A 25,316-nucleotide genomic window follows, 5' to 3' on the forward strand; every position below is an offset into this window, starting at 1 on the left:
TGCAATATTTCTTGTAGCTGCCAGAAAGGAACTGAATAGATTCTTTGAGGTACTCGAGAATTGTTGCGACCAACACTTACCTCAATGTTCCCACCGACTCTTGCCAATAACGGTGGGAGGGGCTTGTCCCGGTCGTTCTTCAACTGTCTCCGTGACTGCCTCCGGCCACCTGGAGTGCATTTGAGAAAGCCAGCATCAACAGACAGAACTTTCTTAGCAGAAAAAAACCCAGAAGATAGCCATAGCCAGTGGCTTAGGCAGTTTTAAAGACATTAGACCAAAGTACAAGGAAACAGGTTTATCAATACGCTATTCAACGTGGAAGCTAAATGAAACTTCCAAAATGAGAAGCAGTATAGAAAATGCTGTGGACAAATGATGATGATGCTTATTTACTTATTTCAAAATGTATATCCCACCTGCCAGATCAAGCAGGGGCACCAAGGCAGGTGACCATTAAAAGCAGGACATTATGAAAATCACATCATGCAATTAGTTAAAGTCAAAAAAGAAACAGGTATAAAAGCCAGCAATTAAAATGTAGGGCTGGTAGAAGAGATCATGGAGGAAACACCAAATGAAATAAGATACCATCGAGAAGGTAATAAACGCCAGACTCACTCTGACCTTCCGGCCTCTCCTCAAAGTCTTCATCCTCATCTTCGGAGCCAATGGAATATTCCGACTGATTGTCGGAGAGTTCATCTTGCCACTCTGCAGAGGAAGAGGAGGATACGGAGATCCCAACAGAGATAAATAAGGGATCCATCATGGCACGAATTAGGGCTTCGGCTCATGTCTGCTTCCCGTTCAATCCAAGGACGAGTAAAATCAGATGTCCGCTGGGAGATCTGTGCTCAGAGCTCCCACTCATTTTTTAAACTTAGTTCTCAGGTGCATTGGAGCCCAATTTGGACCATGGAAATGGAGGGTTAGGGCCCTCCCACACCATTTTCCCAACCTGAAACGGCTCCAGGGAACAGCTGTTTGCCCCACTGGGAAAACTTACATGTAGAGAAAGACTACATGTAAGTTTCACCAAATGGTGAAAATAGCAGCTTCCTGGGACAAGCCCTACAAATAATTTACTGGCCCATCAACATTTTGACTAGTCCACCTTCCCAAAGTTAATTTGCAGCATATCGACAGCCTGAACAAAAAAGACCAAAGCTTGGTCACCTGCTGGCAATTCACTCAGCCTAGGTGACCAGGCGAGGATCTGTAACCAAAGAATGAGGACAGCAGGGGTTCTGTGGCCTTTGACAATTAACATTTTCTGCTGTGATCATACAAGGAAGGAATTTGTGATGAATTCTGACAGATTCAAGACCCAGGCTCATTTAGATGGGCTATTAAAATCTGACAGTGTATCACTCACCCTATCGTTAAGATAATGCTACTGATTTAAGTCCCGTTTTGGAATCTGAGGGTGTCTTAATGTTTGATTTATACTGCCCTGTGCATTGAGAACTCATTAGAGTTGAATAATGAGTACATGCCCTAAAATAAAACAACAGAACAGAAAACAAGGTTGTACAGAGACATTCCTAATGGTTGCTCGTGGAACCTCCTCCCACTGGAAACTCACCCAATCACAAGGACCTCACCTATCTATTCAGTATTTAATCCACATAAAGGGCTTTTTAGAGACAAAACAGCCTCTACCGGTGTAAAATGAGATCCATGTTTAAGCACTGCCTGGAGGCTGCCTGATGGGATTTACCTAGCCCCTGGCCCCACAGACTCACCTTGGTCCTCTTGCGATGCATCATTGTAGTTGACTTGTTTGCGGACTCTCTTGCCCTTCCCAAGATTACGGGCCAAATCCTCCTGCTGTTGCTCGTAATGGTGCCTCAACAATTTCTCCCAATAATCAGGGTCCACGTTCTCTTCCTGCTTGATGATTTCACGCTCCACCTCCTCCTGTAGCCACAAAAGATGGCAGCAGGGGAGTTACACCCAGGACGGGAGCAGGGGAGATCAAGAGTTCTCAAATAGGCACACCTCCATTCTATCCAGATGGGGATGCAGCAGCCAGGTATAGAGGCAGGGCGTAGCCCTTTGACCCACAGTAATGTGCTTCCAAATATTGTCCCTTTAAAATTAAACTTGAAGTCTCACTGGAATATAAGGGCATATATTTGAGTTCTGGTCAGTGCTGGAGGCAGATCTCAATTACTGCCATGACTCCCTCCTCTCTCTCAACAGCCTTTGGTGCAACTTGGTATCAGTTCTTTATCACATTTTTGTTCCACTCTCCCTCCGCAAAGTGGAGTTCGTGGCTCCTCCCTGGAGCCTCAGATCAGGAGGGTAAAGGGGATTGTGTGCACCACTGCCTTCTTCTTCGCACTGCTCCCCATCCTTCGAAATCAGAAGCAGGCAGCCAAATATGTCTTCATTTAAAGAAAACACAGCAAAACCACACGTGGCCCATCACACTCCCTGGTTTCCCTTCTCTTGGGAGGCCAAGAGACATTCTAGACGCCCATACAGCTACTTCTGGAAGCCACAGTTCTCTCAGAATTCCCTGTTCAGCTGTTGCCGCTGCTTCTCCTGTTTCCCACAGTAGCCGCCAATGAAGACAAACAAGTCTCCAGTCCACCCCTAGAAGACACCCTCAAACTTTTTTCAAATGTTCTGCTCCCATTGTATCTCTTCATCGAATATCCTGTTGATCATACCGTAGTTTGCTCAGTAAGTTCTTAGCTGTCGATTATATTGTATTCACTTTTAATATGTAATCTGCCTTGGGTCTCAGTAAGAAAGATGGACAGTAAATAAATAAATTTGTGGAGTAAGCTTTCCTAAGTTAACGTCCATTTTTTAGATGCCCTCAGACTATCATTGTGTTGAAAATGGACTAAAAACAATAAATCTTCTGGAATTTTGTGTATTTACATAACCCTTCGTACATTTCTCACCACTGTGCGTATGCCCATACACCTCTGCTGTGAGTTTGCTTCTACCATTTCTAAAATACTTCTAAAATACTTACCCTTTGAGAAGGCATGCTCCTAAATGCAGTGAAAAGTTCAGTAAAGGCAAAGAAGATTCTTCCAACTCAGTTTGCTCACCCCTATCAATTCCCTTTCAAAGTGTGTGGGCCCAGTGGCAGAAAGGAGCATGTGTTCTGGGTGCATATGGAGCAATAGTAAGGCGTGACAAAGCTGGCCAGTGCACTCCCTAGAACATGCAATGCTCACATAGGAGTTTCTTGGCACCCAAATATAGGGTCATAGAATCATAGAGTTGGAAGGGGCCATACAGACCATCTAGTCCAACCCCCTGCCCAGTGCAGGATCAGCCGAAAGCATCTCTGACAAATATTCATCCAGCCTCTTCTTGAAAACTGCCAGTGAAGGGGAGCTCACCACCTCCCTAGGCAGCTGATTCCACTTTTGAAATACTCTGGCGGTGAAAAAGTTCTTCCTAATATCCAGCTGGTACCTTTGTGCATGTAACTTAAGCCCATTGTTTCAGGTCCTACCCTCTGCTGCCAACTGGAACAGCTCCCTGCCCTCCTCCAAATGACAGCCTTTCAAATACTTAAAGAGAGCAATCATGTCCCCCCTCAATCTCCTCTTCTCCAAACTAAACATTCCCAAGGCCCTCAGCCTTTCCTCGTAGGGCTCAGTCTCCACGGTTCTATGAATCTTGGATGTTTGAAAACCACTGAACTAAGGAGTGACATTCTGTAGAGCTGGCGAATTTTACCTCGGTGGTTTGTAAATTCATTTATGTAGTTCATTTGTGCCCCATTGATTTTAAAAAATGGAGGTACAGGGGGTAGAACTGTAGATTCTAGTGTGTCATAAGTTACCTCAAGATGTTAAGAGGTACGTCCTAATATATATCAATTAAATATCTAAGATCGAGAAGACCAAAGGAAATCCATTATGCTGGGCACATTACCACACCATCCTCTTCTCTCACAACATACTGGGCCACTTTAAAAGAGCTGAGATACTCGTTCATGTTCTGAAGCTCCGTGTCATCAGTGGCGTCCTGGTTGCGGTCGAGCAGCTTCGAGATGGCCGCATCATCGTAATGGATCACACTGCTGTCCTCCACCTCTTTGTTGTCACCTGTGAGAGAAAAAAGGCAGGCTGAGGTGAAAGAACCAGACTGCGGGAAGCAAGGAGCAGCAGGGCGGCATCTGTGAGGAGAACAGCCCTGTCATTGGAGAACTGGAAAGGATCAAAAACAACAGCCTAAAAATTTCATGAGGCCAAAGCAAGTCATGTGGAGATGTTCCACAGGTAGAACTCAAGACAGGCCTGGCCTACCTCGTTATTGCGATCCTGGGGTCTTATTTAACCTTCTCCTTGTATCACGTTAACAGAAAACAATGCTTGTGTTAGTAAGGTAAACAGAAAACTACCATGAAAACTAAATTTCAGTTTATTGTTTTTATTTGAATCAAATGTTCCTCGTTTTGTGCTTTTGGCCCACTGTGTTCTTTGGGGTTATGGGAGATTGATAGCAGTGGTCTCACATTGTCTGGCCTGTTTTCTTCTGGAATTCCACCATGCTTCCCGAACCCTATAAAGGCTTGCTCTTTGGTCTGAACAATGTGGGCGTGTGTATTATTTTGCGTCCACAGATAATGTTACTGAAATGAGGAATGGCTTAAAATGAATATGAAGTGTAACTAAAACATCTTCCACAGTGCTCTAAGCCTGAACCAAGATTATCTGACCATATTGCAACTCCACAAATTACCAGTTCCTTAACACTGGAAATCAAAAGGGAATTTTTGTCAACTGCTAATTCTATCACCTTCCACTTTGATTCTGTCTTGTCCTGGCCTGCCCATTTTATCTAGTTACTCCCATTCACTTAGGCAACAGCTGGTTCCGATGGGTTGATTCAACACATGTCCAAAGCAGCTTGCGCACAAAAAGTTTCACATACGTTTTTGACAAAGGCCGAGCGCGACACCGAATCAAGAGCGGGAATGGACAGCTGACTGGCACTCAAGTCTCTGCAAGTCACTTACCAGGTGGGGTGCCGCCATGTTTCTTCTTCATGCTGGGAGTCACCGTCCCTCCTTTAGAGACTGGAGTCTCTGTGAAAGGGGTCATGGCCTCAGGCAGTCCGATTCGCTGGCCCTGAGATATCATGCCTGAGAACAAGGAAAGCAGAGAATGAGCAGCAGTATAATAATAGTAACAACAACAACAACATTCAATTTATATACCGAGCTTCAGGATAACTTAACACCCACTCAGAGTGGTTTACAAAGTGTGTTATTATCCTCACGACACTCATCCTATGAGGTGGGTGGGGCTGAGAGAGCTCCGGAGAGCTGTAACTGACCCAAGGTCACCCAGCTGGATTTAACCAGAGGAGTGGGGAATCAAACCTGGCTCTGCAGATTAGAGTCCTGCCGCTCTTAACCACTACACCAAACTGTAGGTGATAAAGATTCTTACCAAGCAAAGGAGGGAAAAAATGAACCTTCCAACCGTGCTTCACAGCAGCTCGGACCAGCCCAGGGCCAGTTCCAAGTTTTGAGGGGCCCTGGCCAAAGAGTATTCAGACTCCCCTATGCCCACTACTAGACTCCCCTTCTGGCCCTCCCTCCCACATGCTCCCACTTGCCTGTGCAGCCTTCCTTTGCCCACTCGCAAGCTCTGCCACTGACTGCAGTCACAGCTGCCCACACTGCCTGCAGGCCCTTTCCCTGATGGTGCTGGGTGGTGGGTGCAGCTCGAAGTGCCACTGCCATGGCCCCCAGGTGCACTGATGCTTTGCGCACTACCCACATGCTCTTCCTCCAGCAGCACAAGGCAGCATATGCAGCTGGGAGCAGAGGTGACAAAGCGCTCACAAGCTGGCAATGGAAGGGTGTGAGTGCAGGCGTTGGAGAGGACGCAAGAGTAGAGAGTCAGCAGCAGTGGGCCCCACCAGAAGCCACGGGCCCTGGCAGCTGCCCCACCTCACTGCATGCTGATGCTGGCCCTGCTGGGAGTGCACTGACCCTTGAGACTTCTTCAGAAACAAAAAGGAACAGGTGTGAAACATCCACCTGCCATTGAAGATACTCTTCCCAAGCCCACCTGTGCAGGTGAGGGAGGTGGTGGCCAGCGACAGGGCTTTGTTAGTGGTGGCTTTTGGTATGCCCTGCTCTTTGGGGCTTGACTGGTACTTAATCTCTTTTAGGTACCAGTCTAAGACATTCCTTTTTACTCAGGCTTTTAATTGTGGAATTTTATCTTATCTTTGGGATTTACTTCTGCCCTGAAAACCAGGCTGAGGATTTTATCTGTAAGGTTTTAGGCTGCTTGAGGTACGTCTTATGTAGCTTTTGAAATCCTGGCTTGTTTTAAAAAAAAAAAACTTGAGTTTTTGTTTTTATTGTTTTAGACATCAGTCACCCTAAGCAGATCTCTGGGAAGGCAACATATAAATTTTCTAAATTAACAAATAAACCCATAAATACAGAGCCTCTGGGTTGGCCAGATGGTGTAAATATGGCCACCTTTGCCTGGTTGATGGATCAGGACTTTCTGTTCATTGCACTTTCGTTCCAGGTTCTCCAGCAAATGCAGACACGTTTCCTCGGGGACACTGAACTGAAGAACCAGAGGAGTTAGCTCTGTTAGTCTGTAGTAGAAAAATAGTAAAGACTCCAGTAGCACCTTTAAGACTAACAAACTTTATTGTAGCGTAAGCTTTCAAGAGCCACAGCTCTCTTTGTCAGATCTGACGAAGAGAGCCGTTGCTCTTGAAAGCTTATGCTACAATAAAGTTGGTTAGTCTTAAAGGTGTTACTGGACTCTGTACTGAAGAACACATCCTCCAGGTCCAAAGACAATCCCGGCCACCTCCTTCCTTGCCCGTCCACCCTTTTACCGCTGAACCTCAGATTTTGACCCCACCAAATTGACCTAAACCCTGATGGAACTGTATGTTGTGCCTCACGGAACCCACAGACCACGGCCCTCCTGTCACACCTTCTACGTCATCCTTGAACAGCTCCTCCGTTCCAAACTTCAAGATGTCATCCAGCTCCTGTTTCGTCATGGAGCCGGACTTGGAGCCAAGGCCTGGACGCACCACCAGATGGGTCAGCATCATCTTCCTCTTGGCCACCTGGGTGATGCGTTCCTCGACAGAGGCCCTTGTCACAAAGCGGTAGATCATTACTTTCTTGTTCTGCCCGATCCGGTGGGCTCTGCTGAACGCCTGGACAAAGGGGCAAGGAGATGCTTTGGAACTGGGGGAAAAACAAAATGCCTGTTCTTCCCGCCCCTGCCCCTCAAAAGTAGCAAAGTCCCCTCCTCCTGATGGCAAAAGACTGGCTTTAACTGAGACACCAAGACTAGAAATCTCAATCCTGTTTGGAACCCTGGCTAAAACCCTCTTCTGGGTTCCAGTAATTTCTCATTTTGGTACAATAATAACATTCAATTTATATACCGCCCTTAAGGACAATTTAATGCCACACTCAGAGCTGTTTACAAAGTGTACTATTATCCTCACAAGGTGAGGTGGGTGAGGCTAAGAGAGCTCCGAGAAGCTGTGACTGACCCAAGGTCACCCAGCTGGCTTCAAGCAGAGGAGTGGAGAATCAAACCTGGCTCTCCAGATTAGAGTCCTGCTGCTCTTACCCACTACACCAAACTGGCTTGCAAATGCTGTCTACCTTCAGAAAGGGGATATCTCAGCCTCTATGCCCTGCTGCCGGCCCTCCAGAGTAACTGGTTGGCCACTGTCTGAGACAGGATGATAGACTAGATGGACCACTGGTCTTATCTAGCATGGCAGCTCTTATGTTCTCATGACACTTTCTTGCCAACTCACCTGTCATCGGAGGCTGTGTTCAGCAGAGGATTCTGGTGCATTTTCTGGGGTGCACACGAAGTATAGGCACTGCGTAGATCTGCCCTGCACTAATCCCAGAAGTGCCTCCCTAGAAAATGCTCTGCATTTCCTTCCAGCCCCACATTGCCCAGAAGATCAGTAGCAGTGGGCAGGCTGTTTTCTAGGGAAGCTTGGCGACAGGGACTGATCTTCTTTTGGAAGAACCCTTTCTCCCAGGGTGCCGTGAGACACAGATCCAAAGCCACTGAGATAAAAGACACTGACACCCTGAACACACGAAGCTGCCTTGGACAGAGTCCATCATTATCGATGTTGTCTACTCTGATTGGCAGCTCTCCAGAATCTCAGGATCTTTCACATCACCTGAGCCTTCTACCTGGAGACACCTGGAGCTGAACCTGGAAACTTCCACCGGCAAAGCAGATACAGAGCCATGGCCCTACCAAGTCCCACTTGACGGCCTTTCTCGGCTATTCCTCCAGAAGCAAAGGAGTCATACTCATGCACAAACACACATGCAGCTGCCTTATACTCAATCAGACCTGCGGTTCACCAAGGTCAGCATTCTCTACTCAGACTGGCGGCAGCTCTTCAGGGTCTCAGGCAGAGGACTTTCACATCACGTACTGCCTGGTCCTTTTAACTGGAGGTGCCGGGGATTGAACCTGGGGCCTTCTGCATGCAGAAGCTTTCCCACTAAGCCAAAGCCCCACTCCATACTCATTGTCTCTCCTGACACTATGGCTGTGACTTTCATAGCTCAGTGTGCACCAGACCTCAGCCTCATGCCCAACACACAGGATCAATACTCTGACATTCGAGTAGATCTTGAGAACCAAACTTTTTTTTAATTTAAAGTTGAGACTTTCAAGGTTTTCCCATGTGTTCTTTCGTTGTTGTTGCACGCACGTGGAAAAGCGCTGCACAAAGCACATGGCAAATGGCTTGACGGAAAATGCACACATTGTTTGAAAAATGACATGTAACGGAACCAGGATTGGTGACAGCATGCATGCACACAGTGGCAGACATGTACTATGTGAAGTGGCCCCTGGCCCCCTCTCACTGCTTGTAACAGTATAGTTGCTCATCTTTGAACTGGCCTGTGTAGCTGCCCTTGAAACAACTGCGTAAGCAGTAGTGAACAAGCGATCACGTGTGGCTCCTGGCTCATAAATCCCTTCCCTTGCTAATTTTGCTGTACCAAACTTCTGCCTAAACAGGCAATTTGGCAAACCTATGAAGTCGTCCAGCACAAACACCTGTTGGTTTGTCTTTTAATAGTGCTTGTAATAGTTTCTTAATGGCTGCATGTACCTGGCAGATACAACAGGGAAGGGATAATAAGGCATGGCTGCCATCCTGATTTCCTTGGAGGAGAAGCAGGACAAGATTAGACAGAAATAAGGAGGGATCATCGTTTCTGTGATACAGTCAAAGCAATTTCTATATTCACGAATCTGCTGCCCAGTTAATTGGGGGTGCCTTGAAAAAAAATATTAAAAGGATTTTCCTCCATTAAAATTAATTGAAAATGCATGGTCTCTACCAACATTCCAGAATTGTACCACCTTTATGGTACACCTTATTGTGTAGAGGTGGTTGCAAAATAGAAAAGAGTCCAGTAGCACCTTTAAGACTAACCAACTTTACTGTAGCATAAGCTTTCAAGAACCACAGCTCTCTTCGTAGAGAAGGTTGCAAATTGCAAGGGGAGGCCCGGAGTTCTCTTGGAATTACAATCCATCTTCAGACTACAGTGTTTAGTTCCCCTGGAGGAAATGGCAGCTTCAGACAGAAGACTCAATGGTATACCACAGAGTCTAGGCAAAAGAAGTCCTAGAGTGACATCACTTCCCTGCTGAGCTCCCTCCCATCCGCAAACTCTGCCCTCCCCAGGCACTGCCCCCAAATCTCCAGGAATTTCCCAAGCTGGACTTGGCGATCTTATGAGCAGAGAAATCAGCTCTAAGAGATGCTGTAGGTTAGAAAAGGCAGCTAAGCAGGGGGTGGACATTCGCCAGAGGAAACTGGCTGCTCACTGTGTACAGACCGAATGCTGAACAAGGTGGGCCATTATGCTCTTGATCGCTCCCCTCCTCCACAATGATAAACTGTTTTGTTAAAAGGGCAACTTAGTGATTAAGACACCAATTTAAAAAGCCAAATTGAAAACAAACAGTTGACTTTGAAACCATGTTCAACAGCACCAGGAACAAGATCACATGCAGCCCATTTTTGTGAAATGTGTTAAATGACACAGAAAACATTTTTCATGCAAACAACTAAATGGCGGGGTGGACAGTGAGATGAATACTAGAGGAAGGACGGCAGGCATGCACTTCCCAGAAACATCAGCAGCTCTTTGGTAGGGAAGGACAAATGGATTTGGGGGGGAACTTAAAAGCACCAGAAACCTTCAGGGGGCAGAGAAGAGAAGTAAGGAATGCAAGGAGAAACACGAGAGGGGCACGTGAGTGGCAGGGGTTACCGGGGTATGTTTAATCAGATGGTGAAAAAACTAGAGAATTAACCTGGATGTCATTGTGGGGATTCCAATCAGAATCGTAAATTATGACTGTGTCGGCCGTAGCAAGGTTTATGCCCAGACCGCCGGCTCGGGTAGAGAGCAGGAAACAGAACTGCTGAGCCCCAGGAGCTGAGAACGACAAAAATCCACAGGAGGAGGGGGGAGCAAAAAGGTGAGAGACAGAAAGGAGGCCAGGGTTAGTGAGAGATGCACGGACATAACAAGAAGTCCAGAAGGGTCCAGACTAGAAGGAAAGGAGCCGAGTTGGGTTAGTGGTGGAGAAGAAGATGGGTTAAGGCCCAAGGCAGGCATGGGACAAACATACAGCCCGAACACCCTTTTCTGGGAGTGACTGGACTTACACAGGAGTGGAGCCCCATGCACCCAGATCAAGTGACAGGTCTACAGGGATGGCAGGGATCACTCATTTTGCCTGATTCAGTAATTCCCAGAGTGACTGCCATGGAAGGGCTGCTTGCCTGACATCAGAAATCAACTAATTAAACAACTAACAACAGCGGTGAGCCCAAAGCACCCATCTTAAAAAGAGGTTGCCCTCTGTGCCTCTGCATGATTAGCTGTCCTGATCTTCCATCTTTTCTCTGGCCTATTTAGGGGCTGGAAATTTAATCCCATGATGCTTTCATATTTGTTTATTTGGATTTTTATGCCCTGCTTTCCTTCCCAATGGGGATTCAAAGTGACTTACATCATTCTTCTGAATCTACCAGTTGTTTAATTTGCCTAAACTGATAAAGCCTTCACTGAGAAAGAATCCCACAACCCTATTAGATATTGCATCCTTTCATTGGTTCAGAATGCACGAATGGCTTCCAGAGGGGAGCATACTGGTTGCATCCTAAGTGGGAAAGCCAAAGGAAAGTACCATTGAATCTGTCGATGGCTTCCTGCCTCAGCCCTCCGGTAATCCCCCCATCGATCCGCTCGTACTTGTAACCTTCGAATTCTAAGAAATCCTCCAACAAGTCCAGCATTTTTGTCATCTAGCAAAAAAAAAATCAGACCATGAACTGGTGCATCACAAGGGAAATGATACCAATTTAAAAGCTCTTGCAATCCCAAATTATTATATCTACTGTAGAGGCTGCCCTATGATTCTCTGTATGATTCCCTGCTCTGGTCTCACCTCCTTCCCGTACAGCCTCCACAGGGCCAGGGTAATCCTACAACATATGTGACTGGAGTAACCATTACAGTTTGACACAAAGAGGTGGAAAAAAATTACCTCTCCTCTAAGGAGACTGCCCATTGCATCTCTGTGAGAGTGGCTGCTCTGAGCCTACCACTTTCTGATGAGGACACACACTCAGAACAATAACTCATGCAGAAACATGGGGGTAGGGGCCTCTAAGGGCAAGATTCAAGTCCAGTAGCACCTTAAAGAGCGACAAGATTTCCAAGGTATACGCTTGCAAGAGTCAAGTTTCCTTTATCAGATACAAAGGGAGCTCTGACCCTTGAAAGCTTATATCTTGGAAATCTTCTTGGCCTTCAGAATGCTCCTGGTTGCGAATCTTGTTCTTCTACTGCAGACCAACATGGCTACCTTCCTGACACTATCTTCTTAGAGGGTATTATCCTTATTATCTTGTATTTCTTTGGAGTGAAAAGGTGAAGAGGCTTCTAGTTTTAACTCAGAAAAAAGTATGTCTCAGTTCTGGGAACATTCTATTGTTAACATTCTACTGAAATCCTCCACAACACAAGGCAATTTGTTACTGTGGAGCGCTTACAAAGCTCTTTGTAAATGTGCTGACTGTACAGTCATAAAGTCAGTCAGTACCCTTATCCTCATAATGCAAATGAGGACCTGAGGCTTGATTGTGGCCAATGGCAAAGCAAGATTCAAACCAGGGACTCCCTCCTTTGCTGTTCCGTTCTCTACCTGCACTTGCTTTTAGAGGACTACGTCGGTGAGACTGTCTCACGACAATACGTTTCTTCCAAGCGCTTCAGCTAACGGGCCCGATTTCATCATGTTGCTTCTTTCCCTGCCCTTCCCCTCCCTTGCATTCTTGAGGTCCTCTTCGAGTTTGCCGTTCACCCCATTTCTGCTGCCTGAACTTCACCTGAGAGAAAATGAGCACCCGATGGCCTCCATCTCTCAGCTTTTTCAGCATTTTCTGCAGCAGCATCAGCTTCCCCGAAGACTTCACCAGCGAGTTGCCATCATAGGACCCGTTCGGTAATACTGGGGCTTCCTAAGAACACAGCAAAGGGAGGTGAGGAGGGCCGATCCATCCGCAGTGAGGACAGCATCCTCCGCACAGCTCTTGCCGAATGACAACGAGCCATAAGCATCAAGACTGCCTCTTCCAGCTCAATTACTCCTCATCACCCTCCAAACTGAAGGGGACAAAATTGAATTTGGTCTCATTTCTCCAGCATTTCCCTCCCTCCTTTTTGGTTTCTCCCCACAAAATATTTAGGCTCCAAGGCCCTCGGGAATATCCGTTCTGGTATTACCTGGACAGGATAATCCCCTTGGATGGCGGGCCTCCCCTGATGCCTGTCTCAGAGGAGGAAACGCAAAGGTGGAAAACAAATCGAACAGACCTACCACGGCTGCCACGGGGAAAAGATACGGGTGGTTGCAGCACTTCTTCAGATCCATCATAATGTTGAGCAGCGACACCTGGTTGCCACCTCCTTTGGAGTTCAGGGCCTCAAAGTTCTTCGTCAGGATGAGCTTGTAGTACTTTCTACAGAGACAGGGGTAAGAAAAACCATCAAACAGGGTGGTGTTTCTGGAACCATCAACTTCTCCCCAACACATGTAGCTCTTGAGCCAGTTTGGTGTAGAGGTTAAGAGCACGGGACTCTAATCTGGAGAACCGGGTTTGATTCCCCACTCCTCCGCTTGAAGCCAGCTGGGGGACCTTGGGTCAGTCACAGCTTCTAGCTCTCTCAGCCCCACCCACCTCACCGGGTATTTTGTTGTGGGGATAATAATGACATACTTTGTGATCTGCTCTGATTGGGTGTTACGTTGTCCTAAAGGGCAGTATATAAATAGAATGTTGTTGTTGTTGTTATTGATGAATAGCTCCCAACTGGTGTGCCTGACACTCATCATCCATAAGGGGAAAATGCCAATCCTTGTGTTGGACTGAGAGCTAAACTAGATGTGACAGCATCCTCATGGCCACCACACAGACGCTACCCTCATTTTAGAGTGATTAAAGAATAATTTAACCTAAATAATTTTTAGATTAAATATTTAATTTAGAATATTTAATCTAAATTAAAGAATATTTAAAATATTTCCACTCATTTGGAACAGAGCGCTGTTTTTCCTCATTAGTTCCGGAAGGAGGGCTTACTTCTGCTTTCCTGTTTCTTCCTATGTAGGGAAACCTAATTCTCACCCTGCCTTTAAGAAGAGAGGCCTGAGGAAAATATCTGCAGCTTACAGTCCCCTGGGGCATTTCTTTTCAAATTCTGCCTTCATCGCCAGCAGAGACAAAACAAAACTACCCTCTCTCTTGAGGCCAGGGAAGTCCAGCAGAAAACTCCTCAGGCTGAAGAGAGCTTCGGCATTCAATGGAAGCTTCTGGAACTCGTGACCTTTCACCCCTCCCTGTCAACAGCTGCCCCTGAAATTTTCTCCCTCTCACAGAAGGGCAGGACACACACAAAACAATATTATCAAGATTCACACAAGCATCACAACATTAATCGCAAAAAGCATCAACAGACGCTCCAAACCCTCCTGGATACTGGGTACTTCATCACATGGTGTTCCAGCCACCCAACAGGACTCAAACCTGAAATCTCTGGCAGAGAGGACTGAAAGCATCCTAGCAGCTCACCACCGGCAGCTTCCCTTACTCTCCAATGGACGTGATTTCCCTTCCCCCAAATATCTGGAAGAAAGGCAGGTCAACCCCCCCCCTCCCCACACACACACACACACACACACATACTTACAATGGAAAGCCTTAGCGGTAGGTCAGACAGCCTCTGGACCACATGGACAACAAGAGATTAAAGCACACCACACCAGATCACCTAAAGTGAGCCGTGGTTTGATCCTGTCAGCCGTACTTGAATCCCTGCAAATCTTGAGGAGCAAGGACTTCTGCATCTGACTAAGGGAAGAGAACTTACTTCTGCAACTGACTGAAGGGCGAGGACTTACTTCTGCATCTGACTAAGGACTTATTCTGCATCTGACGGAGGAGTGACAACTTACTTCTGTATCTGACTGGGGGCAAGGACTTCTGCATCTGACTAAGGGAAGAGAACTTACTTCTGCATCTGACTAAGGACTTGCTTCTGCATCTGACTGAGGAGCAAGGACTTACTCCTGTATTTGATTGAGGACTTAATATAAACATAAATAAAAATTTGACCAAGGAGTGACACCTTACTTCTGCATCTAACTAAAGGACGATAACTTACTTCTGCAACTGGGAGGTGAAGACTTACTTCTGCATCTGACTGAGGAGCGAGGACTTACTTCTGCATCTGACTGAGTTCCACCCTCACAATCAACTCTGTCTTGGCAGGCATGTTCTTAAACACATCAGCCTTCAGCCTCCGTAACATGTGAGGGCCCAAAAGGTCGTGCAGTTTTTTAATCTGGTCTTCCTTGGATATATCTGCAAACTCTTCCAGGAATCCTTCCAGGTTGCTGTAGGAGTAACAAAGAACAAGCCAGTTATATCAGCCAGGTGGCAGAGGCAGAGCCACTTGGGGCAGGCTGGGCAATACGCTTGGCCTGCAGGGGGAAATGCACTTGCTGCTGTGAGATGAAAACCACATCTCTCATTCCATCTGTAAAACGCACAGCCTCAATTTGCCTCTGAGACATGCAGAGAATAGAGAGATTTAACCCTTTAATTTGGTTTCACTATTAGAAACCAAGTCTCCTGCTCTGCTATCAGCATATTAAAGGAGAAAAGACATTGCCTTTAAAAACAAATAAAACACAAATAAACAAATGAAATACATGTATCACAGTCCCAGATTCCCTTCTGTACCTGAAGGTCACGCTGAAACCCCAGCCTGGACAACCCCAAGTAGCTCTCAAGGCAAGTCTACAGATATGAGGAGGAATCGAGTAAAATTGACTCTCTCTCTCTCTCTCTCTCTCTCTCTCTCTTCCCACTCAGAGCTTGCATCAGCAGAAGGGACAACAAGAGGCAGTTTTACATTATTTCTCCTTTCACTGCAGCTCACACACACCCCAGTTCTGTGGCATATTTAGCTTGTGAGGCTCTTCCGATCCTCAGAGAAATGTTTTGTGACAAAATGCAGGCTTTTAGGGGGAAGGCAAGCAAAGATCTGTCTGGGTTGTTTTTATCATGTTATCTTATTCGGTGTTCGCAATCTGCTATTGCTTTGTTAGTCACTTTGAGTCTGAGGAAATATAAATGTTTTAAATAAATAAATCAACATCCATGAACATGTCGAGTAGATCCAACCAATCATCCTGCTGCAATAGTTAACAACAACCATGTAGGGTAGGATAGTATTATTATTTCCCCCAGCGAGTGGCAGAGAAAGAGAGACTTTCCCAAAACCACCTGATGAGCTCATAGGAGAGGTAAGGTTCAAACCAAAAACTTTCTAATTTACATCCTTGGCTGTCAGTCACCATGCTATTTTTATTTTATTTATTTTATTTATGTTTTTTATCGTCTGCCTTTCTCACTGAGACTCAAGGCAGACTACTCAGTGGAGGTCAATAGGATCGACAGCTGGGATATATAATATAATAGGGTATATAACATAATAGGGTATATAATATAATAGGATATAACAATATAATAGGGCAAGAATTGCAGAAGTCTGAAAGCAAGCAGAAATCCAATACAGAGCTGAAAACAATATTGAACCAGAACATAAGCGGATTGACACGACGTATTACATGCCACAGAACTATCCAGCAGGCGCATACTTACAACAACAGACAGTACACAGTAGCCTCTACAGTCCCTAAGCGCAAGCTGAGTAAAGACTTACTTGAACCTCTCTGGCGTGAGAAAGTTGAGCAGATGGAAGAGCTCTTCCAGGTTATTCTGCAGGGGCGTCCCAGTGAGTAGCAGCTTGTAGTCAATTTTGTAGCTGTTGAGCACTCTAAAGAACTTGGGGGAAGAGCAGGGGGGAAGAAATGAAGTTGACAGATCAAGCCAAACCTCGAACCTTGAGTTCTGGTCACTGCAAAAAACACCAGTCACTGACCCCATCTGAACTGCGTGCTTGCTGCTAACCCAGAGTGGCTCTAAGTGCAGCAGAGAAGGAGGCTGCTGCCCAAAGCGACAACTCGGTAGAGCAAGCGAAATTGTGACATCATCCCATCCAACACTGCCACCGTCCCCCTTCAGGTTATGAATGGCTGCTGGAGGGGAAAGGAAATGCACGGCCATGACTTGGGGAAGAGAAGGGGAATGCAGAACAGCACAGTTTCTGACAACGGCCCCAAATTCTGTGTCACATGTAGTTCCTTCCCCAGGAACTGATCGACTGCTCAGGCAGACATTAAAGAGAATTATCCACCCTTGGCTGCATTTCTTCATCAGCTGCCACACCATGTTTCAATCAGGAGTCATGCCCAGAACAAGAACTGATGCAAAAACACAACGAATGGGCCCCTCTGGAGGGCAGGTAAATCTTACTGGTGCACATTCTAAAATTCAACTTTCTGAAAGATAAGAATGCAGCATGCTTCTGGTTTTAGTTCGTAGTGGGATATCTCAGAATTCTGGGAAACAGTAATTCAGAACTTATTCTAATTCCTTCAGGCCCATGCTGGAAGATATACCTACTTTGGACTGGTTGTTCTTCAACCTATGCGCTTCATCAACCACCAGACATGCCCACTCTATAGATCCCAGAATGGCCTGATCGATTGTGATGAGCTCGTAGGATGTGAGCAAGACGTGGAATTTTATTTGAGCTTCTTTCTAGAGGAAACAGAAAGATAGCATCACTGCCCTCTGGTGCCTCTGCCAACACCGTGGGAGAAACAAATGCATGTCCATTTGCACCATAGGGCAGTATGTCAGCATAACGAGGCATGGCTATGAATCAGAGCAACAGAAAATCAATGTCCCTCCTCCCTCGCCTGCCATCTCTGAGCAGCAAAATGGATTAGGAAAGCAATGTAGAGCAAACAGAAATCTCTGGAGCTCATCTCATAAATCTGTCAGGCTTTAAAACTGTATCACTTTTTCTCCTTTGAGAAAGTGTCCACCCTCACCTCCAGGAAAATGTCAGGACTTACTCTCTGTTAAAAACCAGTGTCACTTTCTACTGGGGAAAAAACACAGCATCTCTAAATTGCTTTCAGAAATTGTGATCATTAGAATTGAGGGAGGGTAGAGATGTGAAGGCCAAGGAAAAGAGACTGAACAATTGGGGGTGGGGGTGGAATATTCTGCCCCTATTTCTCCAAAGGTCATCTCCCCCCCCCCCCAATTTTTGCAATGGTAAAAACTGAAAATGCTCAGGGAGCTCTGATAACAATTCCTATGAAAGATTTCCTCTTTCAGAAGGAGTGAAACGATTTTCAAAACAAGATATTACTCTCTCAAAAGATGTAGTATGAAGATTTTATTTAGCACAATCTACACCATCAAATGATAATTCATGAGCTGTATAAACATATATGCCCTGACCTGGACAGCCCAGGTGAGCCTGATCTCATCAGATCTCAGAAGTTAAGCAGGGTTGACCTTGGTTAGTAATTGGATGGGAGACCTCCAAAGGAGACCAGGGTTGCAGAGGCAGGCGATGGCAAACCGCCTCTGATAGTCTCTTGCTATGAAAATCCCACCAAGGTTTGCCATAAGTCAACTCTGACTTGAGGGCACTCTCCACCACCACAAGCATATATATATCAAAGATATGATCACTGTTTAAATGACCTCAATGTATATGCAGCAACAGGTAAAGTAACACATGATGGAAGAGATCAGTGTTTTCTCTGTTATAAAACATTACTAGAAATTCAGTTATGCTGCAGGTCATATTGTGACTATGAGACTATTTGTATCCAGATAATACAATTTCTTTTGTTTATTGCAAAAATTGCTGTCTATTTTCAACTTTCTCCCCCTACCTCTCAGATGGCAAAAACTAAGATATATGTGCTAAGGCAGTATCTCTCTACATTAGATCCAGACAGCTTTTCTGCTGATGAAAATATAAGGTGGGGTCTCCTTTAAACACACAAAAAAGCTTGCTTGTAGAAAACTGGCAATGCAATCCTAAGCTGAGAGCCTAACTAGACATTACATAGGGACATGCAGCTATACTGTAGGTGCTAGGTCTTAGTGCCAACTCATGAGTAACTGCACAGCATGGCCCAATTTGAATCGAGACTGTTGTGTGGGATAAGCCGCAGCTCCTGCCTTCTCCTCATGCCATTTTTGAATTTGAAACAGCCCAGGGGTTACAGGGGGCATTATTTTCTTTGTAGGCAGTCAATACATACAAGCATTTAATGCACATTCTGGCTCCCAGTAGAGGAAATTAACACTCCACACATGCAGCCCCAGGGTAAGAGAGGCAAGAGAGAAAGAAAGTGGCTAGGGAGAATGCTAGGAGAGACCACAGAGTTGTGAAGAGGGCCCAGAAAACCAAAGATATCCTGTTTTCCCCTTGTGACTTAATTTTGGGAAGTGGCTATTATGCTAACTGGACATTGCTTTGTTTTCCCCGAATATAAAGCAGTTTTTAAAAACCCTCCTCTAGTTACTATCCCCTAGTTTTGAAATGAGGATTCAGGGATTGGCAGACCCTGTGATTATAACTAGGAATTCAGTACGGGCTCTCTTTGTTTCAGGGGTCAGAGCTGAAGTATTATATTATGAAATGGGGAGGGAGGTTTCAATTACTTGAGCATCTATTTCGCTATTCGGGGTTCCAACAAGTGTGAGTCACATGACGCACATCTCCCCCCCCCCCACTCCCTCAGGTAGCCAGGGCCTACTTTCATCCGGAACACCTTCTTCCCAGTCCGGATGGCATTGTCCTCGAAAGAGAACTCATTTTCGCGGATCACAGACCGACTCTCCTTATCCCCTGTGTATGTGACCACATAGAAATCAGGAGCCCACATCTCAAACTCTCGTTCCCAGTTGATGATCGTCGAGAGAGGAGCGCTGACCAGATACGGACCTTTGGAGTGGCCCTGTCAACAGAAAAAGGGGTGGGGGAGAGCCAGTTTGGTGTAGTGGTTAAGAGCAGCAGGACTCTAATCTGGAGAGCTGGGTTTGATTCTCCACTCCTCCACTTGAAGGCAGCGGGGTGACCTTGGGCCAGTCGCAGCTCTTTCAGAGCTCTCTCAACCCCACCCACCTCACAGGAGGATTGTCATGGGGATAATATAACACATTTCGTAAACCGCTCTGATTGGGCTTTAAACTGTCCTAAAGGGTGGTACATAAATTGAATGTTGCTGTTGTTGTTGTTAATAACGATCCCCTCACAAACGACGCTGGGGAACCTGGAGAAGGCTCAGATCAGTGCCAGCAACCTACCTCTTTGTAGAGAGAGTAGAGGAACACAATGGTCTGGACCGTCTTGCCAAGGCCCATCTCATCAGCAAGGATCGTATCCGTTCCTTGTGCCCAGGAAAACCGCAGCCAGTTGAGGCCCTCCAGCTGGTAAGGGTGCAGTGTCCCACCTGTTGTATCAATATACCATGGTTGCTTGTCAAATTTCACCGTAGGCTGTGGAGGGGCATGCAGGGGAAGAAAAGGCATCATTAAGGCTGCCAAGCAATAAAAGGTTTTTGAAAACTTGACGTGTCACCTGTATTTTCACTGGGTAATGCAGAGATCAAGCGTGATCAAACAGCTACTTCTGTCGGTTTACAAAATATGAACCTTTTCTTCTTTCTCCCCCTCTAGGATGACCCATGACACCATATAAAGCTCTCAGCCTTAACTGATAAAATTGGGCCTCCTAGGTAAAGCAGCTCGAGCTTTTCCTGCCTCCACTGATTAAACAACTGGGGTGGGGGAGCTCAGAGTAGATTCAGCACCGATTTGGCAGATCCAAGGCTAGGGCTCTGTGGCTGCGACTCAGCCAGAGCACAGAATACAGCGCTGCGCTCAGGATTCAAACTCTCCACTCTTGCTCAAAACCTCGTGGCTTGCTCAAAATAAATCAAAATCGAATAAATCAAAATCTCGCGGCTGCAAATGTAGCCTTGAAAGTAGGTGGGCAATGCCATTGCAATCCAAGTCAGAAAAGTCACCGCATAACAGTGCTATCCTTTAACAGGATACCTTCTCAGTCTTGGGCTGTCACACTCCCCCCTCTGACCTCATGCCTTACTTACATCCACAATGGGCGTCTCTGGGGGCCTTTGCAGTTTGTCCAGCTTCTTCCTTTCTTTGTTCAGCCTTTCAGGTGGACAGCTGGTATCTTCCCCCAACATCATCTCCCTGCAAGGCAAAAAGAAAACAATGCACAGAAAGTCTCACTTCAACTCATGCCATTAGCCCAGCCCAGCCCAGCATTGTCCACTCCAACTGGCACCTGTTCACTGAGGTCTCAAGCACAGCTCCTGAGAGCTGATGCAGGGGACTGAGCCAAGGACTTTCTACATGCAAAGAAAGGGTTTCTATCACTAAGCTTTTTTCAAAGGAAAAAAGAAGTGACCCCAAACAGAGAGCTGGTACTTCCTCAGTGATGGATTGTTACGTATTACTAAAGAGCGTGTGCCCCAGAAACCAGAAAACTGATGGCAACCAGGTTAGAAATATCTGATTAGGTATCTCTTTGGGAAACCACTTTTGGATATTTTTCGATCAAGATGGGTAGCCATGTTAGTCTGTCTGTAGCAGTAGAAAAGAGCAAGAGTCCAGTTGCACCTATGAGACTAACAAAATTCATGGTAGGCTATGAGCTTTTGTGAGCCACAACACACTTCAGAAGTAAGCTGTGGCTTCAGAAGTGAGCTGTGGTTCATAAAAGCTCATACCCTACCACAAATTTTGTTAATCTTATAGGTGCTACTGGACTCTTGGATATTTTTGTGAGGCATTTCACTATGGTCATAGAGAACTAGATGGCCTGTCCTGCTAAAGCCCAGGGCATGCGCTCTTGGAGAAAAACAGCTGGTCGCCAAATTCACATAAAACCTAGAAAACGAAAATAAAGCAGAGACTGCCTTTTACACCTCAGCCACTCCAGCTTCTATTGTAAATTAGCAGAACCCAGCACCGCAGCTGTATTGAAGGGATAATAATAACACTAACTTGTTCACCTCCCTGGGTGAGGCACTAATCTAGAAGAGCGGTATATAAGTGCAGTTGTTGTTGTTGTTGTTGTTACATTTGAATGGATCATAGTAGTGTTGCTTCCAAACCACACACCCCCTCCCAATCCACTTTATAAATGTCACATTGGTCTTCTCCCTAAAAATACCTACCTTTTCTCCGCACCCAGTCTAAACTCACCAGGTCCCTCAGAGCCCACGCTCACTGTCCATGCTACATAGCAGCATCCTGGGTCTCTAGCACTGACCTGTGATCCCAATATTGCTGCTCAAAATTTTCATAGTCCGGGATATTGATGTCGGCGGCTTCCCAGGTGCACTGGTCGTAGGAGAGGTCTTTCCACTTGATCAGGTAGTGGACGTCTCCCTTCTTGTCAAAACTGAGAGGCAAGAGGAGTTTATCACAGGTGGGTTGCAAAGCTATTGCAACACACACAGTTCAACTCTGCAATTACAGACAGCCTATACATAGAGGAAAAGGAAGTAGGATTGCTCTGGGGGGCCGAGGACGGCGCTGATCTCAGGAGGAGATTCACTTGGAAAGTGTGCAAGCCTAATTGAAAGAAACAGTGCAACAGTGGACACAAATCTGACATTAGAAATGGCAACATCCAGAAACCAGTGGGAGAACACTTCAATCTATCAGGACATTCCATCAAGGACTTAAAGGTCACTGTAGTTCAACAGAAACCTTTCAAAAACAGAATCCAACAGGCTGCTGCTGAATTGGAATTCATATGTAAATTTGACTCAGTCAGACTTGGATTGAATAGGGACTCTGGATGGTTATCTCATTATCAGAAGTAACTGATTTCATTATCAGAAGCAAACTGATCCCATTATCAGAGCTACTGATCACATCTACTCCCCCCCCCTTTCCACCTATATATCTGATGTTTCTTCTTACCCTCCATGCATCTGATGAAGAGAACTGTGATTCTCGAAAGCTTATGCTACAGTCAAGTTGGTTAGTCTTAAAGGTGCTACTGGACTCTTTTCTATTTTGCCTCTGGAACATGTCTTATTTGCACCTTTAGGAGCCTAAACCAGGTTAATTTAGGATCTCTGAAAACTTTAGATCCCTGCTGGATTAGACCAATGGTCTGTTTAAGTCCAGCATCCTTTCTCCAGCATGCAGATGACTCTGGGCACAAAGGCAATGGCCATCCTCCAACATGATTTGTTCTCAGTACTTGGTTGTCATAAGATACACTGTCTCTGGATCTGGAGGTTCTAAATAATGAAAACATACTTTGTAAACCACTCTGAGTGGGTGTTAAGTTGTCCTTAAGGGCAGTATATAAATTGACTGTTGTTATAATTATTAAATGGCTTTGGGGGAATAATATCAATTGGGAGAGCTATAATTCTATACATTTTCCTTTTTTTTTTTTAAAGCCATCTATCACACCGCATGGCAGTGAATTTGTTTCAGTGTGCAAGGCCACTGACTGGCCCACACCCATGCCGTCACCTGTGGTTAAGAACACGGTGAATCATCATCCACTCAGGCTTGATACCGTAGCGGTAATACTTCTCCTCCATCTTGGCATATTGAGGGTCTTTGTTCTTTCTCTTCTCGCTTTTTCCATCCTCGTCTCCAGAGCCGTAATCAAAAGCTGGCGGCTCATCCATGTCGTTCTTTCTTTGGTAGTTGCGGTACATCACAGTGTGGTAGAGCTCCAGCTGTGTGGCAAGATAGCATGCCTAAGAGGTCACACAACTGTTTCTACCCCTCCACAGCTAGGAATACAATGGGACCCTCCTCTGACCCCACTCACCTGCAGCTCTTTGACCCAGGAGCAGTGCCAGTAGGAGAGACCAGCCCATTTCACAAAGAATTCTCGTTCAGGGATCCCTTCTAAAGGCTTTGGAGGAGGGATCACTAAGTCGGGATCCGCTGAGGCTAAGGCAGACAAAAGTGGGGCCGGGGGCTCCTTCCAGATCCAGTGAAGAATTCGCTGGACTTTGCCTTTTAACGGTGGGCACTGAAGACACAACAAGGAGGCAAAGACACACAAAACCCACCTGGCATTCAGGATCAGCCTAGCCAGATTCTCCTCACCCCAGGCAAGCTGCTGACGACATGATGGGGAGCAAACTGCACATTGCAGGCATATTTTGCCTGCACCTGAAATGCTTGTGGGGCTGAAAGGGGTGCGAGGTAATCGGCTGCGGTGAGCTCAATCACCTGCAAAAGTCTCCCACAGCAACGACCCGGGGCCCCAGTAGGCCCAACTACTGCAATTCGTGGAGCTGCCCTAGCCGCACGAAAAGGAGGGAAGGGTGGGGGGTCTGATTCTTTTTAAAAAGCCAAGGGGAAAGGTCCGGGTCCTACGAAGCCTGCAATCCTAATGTCAGACAGAAACGAGAGTTGATTCAAGAAACCGGTGCGGAGAACCAAGAAAAGAGTGTGGGATTATGAGTCCCACAAAGAGAAGTTGTTTAGACTCAGGAAATGAGGGGGTGGAAGAAGAGGGACTGCTGGCAAAGATGGGAGACTGAGAGCTAAGCTACAAGAGACAAATTACACGAGGAGGAGCACGTGAAGGGAGTCGCAAAGTTAGCTGGGAAGCTGAGTTTTAAGAGAGATCGGACGGCTTTGTCAATTTCCCCTCTCTACAGAGCTAGCGAAGATCCCTCCTCAGAGGGTTGGTTTGTTTCCTCTTGGCCTCTTGGAAGGGGAGGTGAAACTGACAGAGCCTTTGGGAGGCAAAAAGGAAATAAACAAACCTTCTTAGCAGGGATCTCCCTGGTTCTGTAGAGAGGGGAAACTGACAAAGCCTTCCCATCTCTTTTAAAATTCACCTTCCCCGCTAACATTGCAACTCCCTTCATGTGCTCCTCCTCGTGTAATTCATCTCTTGTAGCATGGCTCTTAGAGCCCAAAGGTTACTCCAAGGGTTGTGTCCTGGGTCAGGCTCACTCCCATAAACCTCCAAAGGCACCCAAGTCAAACCTGCTTCCTTTGCCATTACTGGAACACCTCCCACGTAACCTTATGTTTCTGGTGCCAAACATCCCCCCCGAAGCATCCCTCGATGCAGCTTCCAGTGACACAGCTTTCTTTTCTCCACCTTAGACCCAGCAAAGAGGTCACAGACTGCCAGCAAGAAAGCAGAATCTCTTTGCGGGCAAGCAGGGGGCACCGATGGCAGGAGGAAGGTGGATAACACTCACTGTACAACGCGGGCAGAGCCATTCACCGTTTGGGATTTCTGGCAGCGGCGGGTTCAGGCAGTGCAGGTGGTAAGAGGACGGGCAGGTGTCGCAACAGAGGAGCTCTCCTCCATCTTTACAGATGCGGCAGAATTCCATGTGGTCGTCTTCCTCTTCGCCAATCTCCTCTTCCTCGTCTTCCTCGTCCTTTGGTTCCCACTGGATGCCTTCCTTCTCCTGGCGTGGCATGGAAGGCAGAACTGAAACAAACTTGCTTCTACCCCGGCCACTGCCTCCCCACAAGATCTTTGATAAGCAGCCTCTGCCAAACCTCGTCCAATGCTCAGCTCTAGCACGAGGGCTAGCCACTTTGCTCCGAGTGTTAAGGGAGGGGCTGCGGTTCAGCAGTCGAGCATCTGCTTGGCCGCTGAACCCAGCATCTCCAGTTAAAAAAATCAGGTAGAAGGTGATGAGAAAGACCTCTGCCTGAGACCCCGGAGAGCCTCTGCCCGTCTGAATTGACAAAACTGACTTTGA

The 25,316-nt window shown here is 46.3% G+C and overlaps 1 protein-coding gene across 1 annotated transcript in view; it reads right to left on the reverse strand.

Moving 5' to 3' along the window:
• Positions 1 to 25,316, reverse strand: part of CHD5 (chromodomain helicase DNA binding protein 5) — a 75,172-nt gene that overhangs the window by 27,170 nt on the left and 22,686 nt on the right. The window contains exons 9-28 of the mRNA XM_055001802.1: positions 24,801 to 25,016; positions 23,402 to 23,608; positions 23,095 to 23,306; positions 21,869 to 22,000; positions 20,679 to 20,784; positions 19,873 to 20,064; positions 19,323 to 19,523; positions 17,155 to 17,292; positions 16,352 to 16,473; positions 14,844 to 15,017; positions 12,942 to 13,083; positions 12,451 to 12,582; positions 11,247 to 11,364; positions 10,365 to 10,489; positions 6,960 to 7,191; positions 5,000 to 5,125; positions 3,913 to 4,085; positions 1,749 to 1,923; positions 622 to 714; positions 81 to 169 (exon numbers count right to left, since the gene is read on the reverse strand). Of these exons, the coding sequence (XP_054857777.1) occupies positions 81 to 169; positions 622 to 714; positions 1,749 to 1,923; positions 3,913 to 4,085; positions 5,000 to 5,125; positions 6,960 to 7,191; positions 10,365 to 10,489; positions 11,247 to 11,364; positions 12,451 to 12,582; positions 12,942 to 13,083; positions 14,844 to 15,017; positions 16,352 to 16,473; positions 17,155 to 17,292; positions 19,323 to 19,523; positions 19,873 to 20,064; positions 20,679 to 20,784; positions 21,869 to 22,000; positions 23,095 to 23,306; positions 23,402 to 23,608; positions 24,801 to 25,016 (3,105 nt within the window). The remainder of the gene's footprint in view (positions 1 to 80; positions 170 to 621; positions 715 to 1,748; positions 1,924 to 3,912; positions 4,086 to 4,999; positions 5,126 to 6,959; positions 7,192 to 10,364; positions 10,490 to 11,246; positions 11,365 to 12,450; positions 12,583 to 12,941; positions 13,084 to 14,843; positions 15,018 to 16,351; positions 16,474 to 17,154; positions 17,293 to 19,322; positions 19,524 to 19,872; positions 20,065 to 20,678; positions 20,785 to 21,868; positions 22,001 to 23,094; positions 23,307 to 23,401; positions 23,609 to 24,800; positions 25,017 to 25,316) is intronic.

This window comes from Eublepharis macularius, chromosome 17, assembly GCF_028583425.1.
Source record: "Eublepharis macularius isolate TG4126 chromosome 17, MPM_Emac_v1.0, whole genome shotgun sequence".
Classification (NCBI taxonomy): domain Eukaryota; kingdom Metazoa; phylum Chordata; class Lepidosauria; order Squamata; family Eublepharidae; genus Eublepharis; species Eublepharis macularius.